We start from the raw sequence: 9708 nt of genomic DNA on the forward strand, positions 1-9708 counted from the left end.
GAAATAAGAACATGCAGTTTATCTGCCAGTCAGAATGAGTTCAATGAAGTTGAAGAACAGTAGAATTTCTGACTTATGTTAAGTGCATTGACATAACTACATTATTTGAAACATATGTCAGTATTATATTATTCGACTTCCAGTCTCGCAGTATGAAACAGTGACAACAAACACCATTAACTTAAATGAAAGATAATAATCAGCAGTAAGTGCTGGCACATGGCTTTATTGGAATATTTCAGCATGGAAAACCATAACCAGTCGCTTGTTAGAAACATAATGTCAATAAACAATGGTGTAAGACAGGGGTCTCAACCACTGGGTCATCATGAGCTGAAATCAGGCTTTTTAAACAGACATACTTTTGTAAGTTGCAGCCTTTTGCCATTTCAATTTTAGTTCGACAGATACATTGCTGAAGTGGCATTAAATACTTTGTTTAAAAGAATTAACCAGAGACCTTATAAGCACACCATACTTCTTAGAAAATAAAACAGAAAAAAACATTTAACTTGGAGGGTTTGGGCCCCCAGTAGCATCTCAGTCGGTAGGAAAAGTGTGTGGGCCCTTAGAATCATCCTAATCTTCCTCTAGTGGCGCCCCTGTTTCAAATATTCAAATATGACTCAAATATTTTTCAGAGGGCCCAAAATTGCTAGCAGCGCCCCTGACTGTACACCATACTGCATCTTGACTATCTTTTTTTCAATTCAAAAACCATCAGGTACGGCTGGCAGCTGTCTACGGCGTTTCAGCACAATGCCTTTCATGTTCTGCAACATCAACAATGTCTGTAACTTCGCTTCCCGTAATGATTACTCGTACTGGCTGTCCACACCACAGCCCATGCCCATGACCATGGCACCCATCACTGGAGAGAACATCAAACCTTACATCAGCCGGTAAGAGTCTGCAGCACAGATGAGCAGTGTAAATCCATTTACTTGACCTGAATCCATTATGTCACCTCAATCTTGTGTGTGTGTGTGTGTGTGTGTGTGTTTGTAGGTGTTCTGTGTGTGAAGCTCCAGCAATGGTGATTGCTGTACACAGTCAGACCATTCAGTTGCCAGCGTGCCCTGAAAACTGGGATACCCTCTGGATCGGTTACTCCTTCATGATGGTACGTACTGTGAAGATCTAGAAGGAACTGAATATTAGAAATGATTGAAAATACTTTAGGTGCGTCCCAAATCACATACTTATGCACTATTCTACGCCATTTTGTAGTACAAATAGTATAAGTAGTGCATTCACCCTGAAAACTCTAAAAAACAATAAGTGCACTTTAAAATCCTGGATGATGCACTTATTCAACCGGTAAAATGAAGTGTGGAATGTGAAGCACTTCAAGCACTCAATGACCACAGCTTTGGGGTGCACATGTTGGATTACTTTATTTATTTTTGGATTGCAAATTTCTCCTACGAGAGTGATCATAGCACCTCCTGATGGTGAATGCGGTTATACACACAACAGGTATTATTTGGTACTTGGTCATTTGTTTTACTAATTTGGCAAACCGTCAAATCAGGGAAACTATTTGAATTTTTTCACTTTGTAAAACAAAACATTCCATTTGGGAGGACACTACATACATATACTATGCTGTTGAGCGTGTAAGTGCATAAGCGCATAGTGTATAGTGTGCCATTTGGGACGTCATTGTGGGGGAAGCAACATGAAAGCCATTTCCCAGCTGATAGGAACTATTCTCCGAACGTCCCATGACATATCTAAGTTGTGTAAATATTAGTGCGTGACATTATTAAAATATTGTTTTTGGAACATTCTTGTGATGTTAATAGAAAATATTTGGAACAATTCCATTTAATTCAAGTATCACAATAATTTTCACAATAATTTTCACAATAATTATCCTTCCAATCAAAATTTAATTACAGTCAGTGTTAGTTTTTCTTGATGAATGTTTTTGTAATTCTGATAGAAACTTTAATATAAGAACATTAGTGGATGGAATGTTTTAATACCATTTTAATTATCTATAGTTCTGTGAACAGTAATATGAAACATTATGATAATGTTTTCAATAACATTATTGTAACTACAGTACAAATAACAATATATTATTATATATTATAACATACTGGATGTTTTGAACATTCTAGGAACATTCAAAAAACAATGTTATATAACTTAATGGCAGTGACATGGTGGCTCAGTGGTTAGCACTGTCACCTCACAGCTAGAAGGTTGCTGGTTTAAGTCCCAGCTGGACTAGTTGGCCTTTCTGTGTGGAGATTGCATGTTCTCCCCATGTTGGCGTGGGTTTCCTCCAGGTGCTCCGGTATCCCACACAGGCCAAAGGCATGCACTATAGGTAATTTCATTTAACTAAATTGACTGTAGTGTATGAGTGTGTATGGATGTTTCCCAGTACTGGGTTGCAGCTGAAAGGCCTGGATAAGTTGACGGTTCATTCCACTATTCTCTGAATAAAGAGACTAAGCTGAAGGAAAATGAATTATTAAAGTTAATGGCAACATTTTTAGAACCTAAAATTGTTTGTTGGATTTATTTTTTGACAAAAATGAGCCATAAAACTAATGACCCTTTTCAGAACACTTTGGACTGCAAGGCCATTTTCCACAACAAGATTCAAAGGCCTCGTTTAATAACAAAGTAACTGAAATAATGGAACTAAAAAGAAAATTATGTCGCCTTGTTGTTTCAAACACATAAGAATCATTTGTTGGTTTTCATAACACAGTTATGTAGTATTGTTAAAGTATTAATGTATTTGTAATAAATCTGAAAGTTTAAATATGTATTCAACAAAAACTGATGATTCTGAACATTGAAGCTCTCTTTCTCTCTGGGCTCTATTTGCGCAGGGCGCAAACGCTTTCAGGGCGTGTCAGGACGCATTTTTGCTAATTTACGGACGGGAAAACCGGCTTTGCGCCAATGCGTATGGGCTAAAAGGGTTGAGTTTATTTTCTTAATGAGTTATAGGTGTGTTTTGAGAATAAACCAATTAGAATCTCATCCCCCATTCCCTTTAAGACCCAGCTGCGTCGTGCCGAGAGCGCATTCGCTATTTACAGGACGCAAAGTAAGTCTAAGTGGAAAAAATGAGCATTTCACAAGCAAACAGTTAACAGTTGACAGTTTTTTAACAGAAAACAGTTAAACAGAGCATCTACTGAGTGAGAATGAGAGATAATGGAACTACTTTCACATTTGCTCTTGGATAGGGAAACCTTTACGCACAGACATCAATTAGCCTATAAATAATTCATTTCAATTGTTAAGCGCAAAGAGTTGTTTCAAAACTATTTCTAAATTCAGTTCTAATTTCCAGCAAACGAATAAATGAACAATAATAACAAAATAATAATAACAAAATAACTCAAAAACTTGAGTTATATCCTAAAACACATGCTGTGCCCCATCTGGTCTAAAACCTGACAGGTGGGCAAATCTAAGCTTGTTTTTAATAAAACAAATATAAATATGGATACAATAAATAGTAATGCTAATAATAATAACATTATACAAAAGCAAATTGTTATGAATGAACTGAAAAAGCCTCCCGAGATGAAGAAGACATAAAAGCAGTGATTTTTCATAGGCCAGAAAATAATATGTTTTGTAATATTTTAATCCTTTATATTTATATCCTATATCTATTCTTATTATATCCTATATATATATCTTTAATATTTACATTTTTTTATATGTAAAGATATTTGCCTATTGCTCTCTTGTGCGTATGAAGCAGTGCGTAAGCGAGGCGCAAGTCTGCGCCAGAGTTTAGACCGGGTTTGTTTTGGTCTAATAAAAAATCTATTATAGATTCTCAAAATAGCAAAGCGCCAGCGGTGCGCCTCAGAACGCCTTCTATTTTAGACCAGAACGCCTATGAGCGCACAAATGAGCGCTAATGCATTTGCTATTTAAACAGCGTAGCGCAACGCCTCAAAACGACTCTTGCGCCAAGCTGAAACTACCAAACGACTATTGCGCCGCGCCTTGCGCCACACTGCGCCGGGTGTATGATAGGGCCCTCCATCTCTATCTCTCTTTCTCTCTCTCTCTCTGTGAATGCACTCTTACAAAAAATGATTGAGTAGTTAATATAATTTATAAATATTAAACTATTTTAGCACATAACGCACCAATTGACTTCAGTTTTAATGTTTCCTTTAACTTATTTTTAAAAGAGTATCATAAGTCAATTAGTATCAATCAGTGTGGCTCAAAATTCAAACATGAAACTCAGATTAGACACATTTAACAATAAATAAAGAGCATAATTATTCAATATGAATGTGTTTAGGATGCAGAAATGCTGTAACTTTAAAAGAACTTTAGATTCATAACACAGGAATTCTTATTATTTATACAAAAAAACACATTTTTAATGTAAGTTGTGTATATTGTGGGTTTAACTAAAGAAAGCCTTGTACTTTTAATTTGGTTACTACACTTGACATCAAAGTGATCTCAAAAGTTTTCTTCAAGTTTACAGTGCAGATTTTGAATAAGGATTCCTCCTTGTTAACACATTAATTAGGATTGATTATTGCTTCTGTGTTTCAGCACACCAGTGCAGGTGCTGAGGGTTCAGGTCAGGCTCTGGCCTCTCCGGGCTCCTGTCTGGAGGAGTTTCGCTCCGCTCCCTTCATTGAGTGCCACGGACGAGGAACCTGCAATTATTACGGCAACTCCTACAGCTTCTGGCTGGCCACTGTGGACGTGAACGAAATGTTCAGGTAAGGTTTCAACCAGAAGAACACCAAAAAAAATCTTACTAAGCGTTTTTTTGTCTTGTTTCTAATCCAAATATAAACAAACTCTTCAAGGGATAGTTCACCCAAAATTGAAAAATAGGTCATTATTTACCCTTTACACCCAATTTATCGGGGCTTCAGCGTCAACACTTGGCGGTAAGCGTGTCTGAAGTTGGGGCTGACGCGATCATCATAACAGTTAAAGTTAATCAGTTGGCTTATGTCACCAGTTTTTTTCACTCATCCCAAAATTTCTAAAACTATCAACCTTTACCAGATGGTAGATATGTCGATGTATGGTAAAAGTACCAGAATTAATACATATTACATATATACTATAAAAAAATCTGAAAATATGAAATGTAAGACCAATTTGATTAAAAACATTCATTCATTTTGTTTTCGGCTTAGTCCCTTTATTAATCTGGGGTCGCCACAGCAGAATGAACCGCCTATGTAAAAGAAGTAACATAAATTGTGAAGGAAACACTATTGTAAACATGAAGATCACTAAAACTGAACTGTAAAAATAGTTAGAAAGCAAATTACACCTAAGAGAGATGACCTTAATGCTTTTTATTTTTAATAAATCCAATTTTGAATGTTAGACTCACACTTTTCAGGCGCACTAGTTGAGATGGGGGCTTTTGTGACCGTGGGTCTGAAGTTTGAGGAAGAAGCAATAAAAAGTACAAGGGTTTGCAACCCCACTTAAAGTTACAAATATTGGCACCGATGAGAGCCATTAGGTGGTGATATGATTCGCCAACCGAGATCAATCCAGTGTTTTCGGAGAGAGTGCTGAAAGACTTTGATTTATAAGTGAACTCCTTAACGACTGTAGTAATTATATTGCATGTAAAACTCCTTCTTGGTGTAAATCATTTAAACTTGTCTAATTTGCAATTGTATTTATGTATCCTTTTTGTCTCTCAGCTCATACTGTATATTTGTAATGTTCTTTCTTGCATAAATAATGGGGGGGGGGGGGTATACAGAAGGGCTAATAATTCAGGAGGGCTCATAACTCTGACTTCAACTGTATATGTAAATGCGGAAAATGGAACTTAAATCAAAATATGTTCCCTCATTTTGTGCCCCACTTTAGTCATTTTTTTTACTTATAACGTGTTGAATTATATGCCAGTAAGTAAAATAATCTTGTTTTTAATATGAAGGACTTACCCCACTGGCAGATAATTACTCTTTCAGTTCTTAAAAAGGCACAATTCCAACATGTGTGTACTTCTTCCTCTGCCCAAACAGAAAGCCGCAGTCAGAGACTCTAAAAGCTGGAAACTTGAGGACCCGCGTGAGCCGCTGTGTGGTGTGTATGAAGAGGACGTAACGTAGTGACATTCATGCAGTCTGTTGTTGTCGTTGAGGATCAAGGACTGCGGATCACCGGTGGAGTTTCACTGGTGCGGTTTCTTCACGTTTAACTCTATGGTGCTACTGTGCAACACAGCAAAAGAAACTGAACAGAACAAATGAATTTTATTAGTCTTTGTTATTTTTTATTTTCAAAGAAGTACCTCAAAAGAATCACGCAGATCCAGCAAGGTGCCATGACACGACGTGCATTAGATATTTTTTTCTCTCTCCTTTTCATGTTTTCCTTCAAGAAATGCTACTATTTTTGTGAGAAGCACTCTCACTTGTTTTGTTTTGTTGGTGGTTTTCGAGTGGAATTGTCTCCATGTTACCAAATCGGCACTTTGAACATCAAAGAGACGACATGCACTGAAGCGTTACATTAATGGGACTGCTTTATTATCTTCCTCCCCCTCCCCAATCACTTGTTTCTTCTTTGTTGGTGGTACTAACACTGCTGTATCAGGACGTGTTTAGCATTGTGTCATTTATCTCTCTTTTTTGTAAGTAATAAAATGTGTATATTGTGTAAAACACCTTTTTAGTTTAAAACCAAATGGATCATTAGTTAAGGAATTTCTGAGTTCTTTGTCAGTAGGCTCACCCACTCTTGTTTTTAATTCACATATTAACTCCACATTCATTTACACTGACGTTTGTACAAAGAACTTTCTTCAAATGAAACAGTATTTTATAAATATAAATATATATATATATATATATTAAAAAGAAAGTATATATCCAGAAACTTGATTTGGCTGTAGGAGGTTTTTGTTTTATTCACTAGCTGTCAAGCAAGGGTCAGTGTGTTCTTCATGTGCAGTTTTTCTTCCTCCCATTCTGATTTCATTAAACCATCAAGGAAATCTCTGTGAAAATCCATCAGATGCTAGTGTTATGAGTTTGTAAACCTGTCATCGGTTCTTATTTGTGTTTTTATTACACCACAGTGTGGTGTATCGTGGTTTTAGAGCCACTGCGTGTCAGCAAAGCGAAACCACTGTGGCGTATTATGTTATAGTTAATTGATATATGTATGCATATTTGTCATTTAAAATTTGCTGACCGACTGTGTTTGAGCTCATCTAAAGCTGAACTATTTTTTTCATGGGGTGCAAGAATGTCTACTTCAAAAACATTTCCCACTTTTATGTTTAGTATCCAGTTGTTATGAACTTATGACTGAAATAAAAGAAACAAACTTTGTTTGTGTAAGGTGCCATTTTATTTTTGAGATGGTCAATCTGGTATTATTATGGTTTGCTTATTCCAACGGTGTTGTGTTTTTTTTTTTTGCAGATTTTCCTCCCATCTAAAATGTCTTGTTGCACAGAAATAGCAGATTTATGATGGTCGACCACTAGAGGGAGACCTGAGACGGACTGTCAAAGCTCCGACCCGGTGCTTTTACCCTGACAGACCTGCTTGTATTTATGATTTACAGCTCAACAAGGTGGATTGGGGGTTACACTTCATTTTGATGGTCTGTTTGTTAAATTTAAGTTATATTGCATCTACATGTCAACTAATTCTCATTAGATTATAAGTAGACTGTTAGGTTAGGGTTATGGTTAGTGTAAGTTGACCTACTTGCAAAGTTTCTTATAGTCAGTTAAATGTCTGTTGATGGAGCATATCAACAGATATTAAGCAGACAGTCTACTAATACTCAAATAGAGCATCAAAATAAAGTGTTACCGGGTTGGGTCATTCCTACTATTCAGTGACATTTCAGGGTAGTAACTGTCCCTGAAAAAAATGCTAAATTTTCCAGGATTTGATCATTTTGGTTGAAGGAGTACTTATTAAACTATAAGATAAATATACTGGTCCAGCTCAGGGTATACAGTTTAGCATCTTTTACAGAATTTTCACATGTAATGATGGCGCAGTAGGTAGTGCTGTCTCCTCACAGCAAGAAGGTCGCTGGTTCGAGCCTCGACCTGGTCAGTTGGCATTTCTGTGTGGAGTTTGTATGTTCTCCCTGTGTTCACTTGGATCCCTGGTTTCCCTTACAAGTTCAAAGATATGTGGCACAGGTGAACTGGGTAAGCTACAATTGTCAGTAGTGTATGTGTGTGAATGAGTGTGTATGTGGGATTTCCCAGTGAAGGGTTGCAGCTGGAAGGGCATCCACTGCGTAAAACATATGTGGGGAAAGTTGGTGGTGCATTCTGCTGTGGCGACCCCAGAGTAATAAAGGGACTGAGCCAAAAAGAAAATAAATGTCCAAAGACATGCGGTATAGGTGATTTGGGTAAGCTGAATTGGCCATAGTGTATGTGTGTGTATGGGTGTTTCCCAGTGATGGGTCGCAGCTGGAACGACATCCACTGTGTAAAACATATGCTGGATAAGTAGGTGGTTCATTTTGCTGTGGCAATCCCAGATTATTAAAGGGACTACGCCGAAAAGAAAATGAATGAATAAATAATGCCTTCGGGACACAAATGGCACCAAATTGTAGGATAGTAATGACCTGATTGTGAAAATATTTTAAAAGTTTTGAAATATCTTCTGTTTAGCTACACCATGGGTGCCCAAACCTTTTCTGTATACTAAACAGTGTATATTAAATTTGCCATGGGCAATTTCTTAATTTATTTGGTAATATTTAAAAATAACTAGAAAACACTGTTTTAAATCCAATTGGCTAATGCAGAATAATTGTAACCTTTAATGATGAACTTATCACAGTAAAACAGAAACAATCCCATTTACAATGCTGAATACACTAGTCAAGCTTACTTTGATTTGCTGGCAGATGTCTTGTGCAGTTTGCTGACAGTTTTTGCACTTTAAAAGTCTGATTAATCTACAGTATTTAACTGAATCATTTAATTTCAGTTGGATTTTTTTGTAGCTCAGCAATAAAACAAAGAAACAAAAGGGTTCCTTTAAATTGGAAATGACAATCATTGTCAAAGGCATTCGCCCCGAGCACCACCCCCTCATTCTCCTTCTGTTTTCAGATGGGATGGCGGGTCAAATCCAAGGTTGCCATGAGCCAACATTTGCTCGTGGGCCCTACTTACAGCATCTTTGATTTATAAAAAGCGATTAGTTAACGACTTAAAAGTGAATAACCCTTCACTTTTGAAATTGTACATTTAAGATCATCACCGTTTTCTGATTCATCCAATGGCATACCTGTGGTAAATAATTAAATTATACATATGTTAATATTAGGTGACACATTTCTTTGAACTACAGGTTATGCTTTGTTCCACCAATCAAAAGAATTCCAAACTGAGTCAGAACTAGGCATGGGCTGGTATAAGATTCTGATGGTATAAAAATATCACGGGTGCATTGTGATCATATAAATATATAAATATAAGATAAGTATAGATAAATATATTATATGTTTTAAATGTATGGGTAAAAAACAAAAAACATTTCCCCTTTAAACACACTGTATTGTATTTTGAGAAACATTTATAATATTTTGGAGCAGTAAACATGTCAGGCTAAATAATTCAAATGAATCACTGACTTCTGCTGTCTTCATTAGTTTCAAGAACACAGATTTCTTTACCATTTAAAATGATATGGATATTTTTTCTGCTGGAGATAC

The 9708-nt window shown here is 36.5% G+C and overlaps 1 protein-coding gene across 3 annotated transcripts in view; it reads left to right on the forward strand.

Annotated features, from left to right (window-relative positions):
• The window catches only part of col4a5 (collagen, type IV, alpha 5 (Alport syndrome)), a 97806-nt gene extending 90470 nt beyond the window's left edge, over positions 1-7336 (forward strand). For 2 of the 3 annotated variants that reach the window (XM_087258825.1, XM_087258826.1), the window contains exons 46-49: positions 725-902; positions 1009-1123; positions 4567-4739; positions 6024-7336. In XM_087258825.1, the coding sequence (XP_087114951.1) occupies positions 725-902; positions 1009-1123; positions 4567-4739; positions 6024-6105 (548 nt within the window). In that variant the 3' untranslated portion in view covers positions 6106-7336. 3 annotated transcript variants of the gene reach the window in all.
• The last annotated feature ends 2372 nt before the right edge of the window (positions 7337-9708 follow it).

The sequence above is a fragment of the Danio rerio genome, chromosome 7 (genome assembly GCF_052040795.2).
Source record: "Danio rerio strain M-AB ecotype USA chromosome 7, GRCz13ab, whole genome shotgun sequence".
NCBI lineage: Eukaryota > Metazoa > Chordata > Actinopteri > Cypriniformes > Danionidae > Danio > Danio rerio.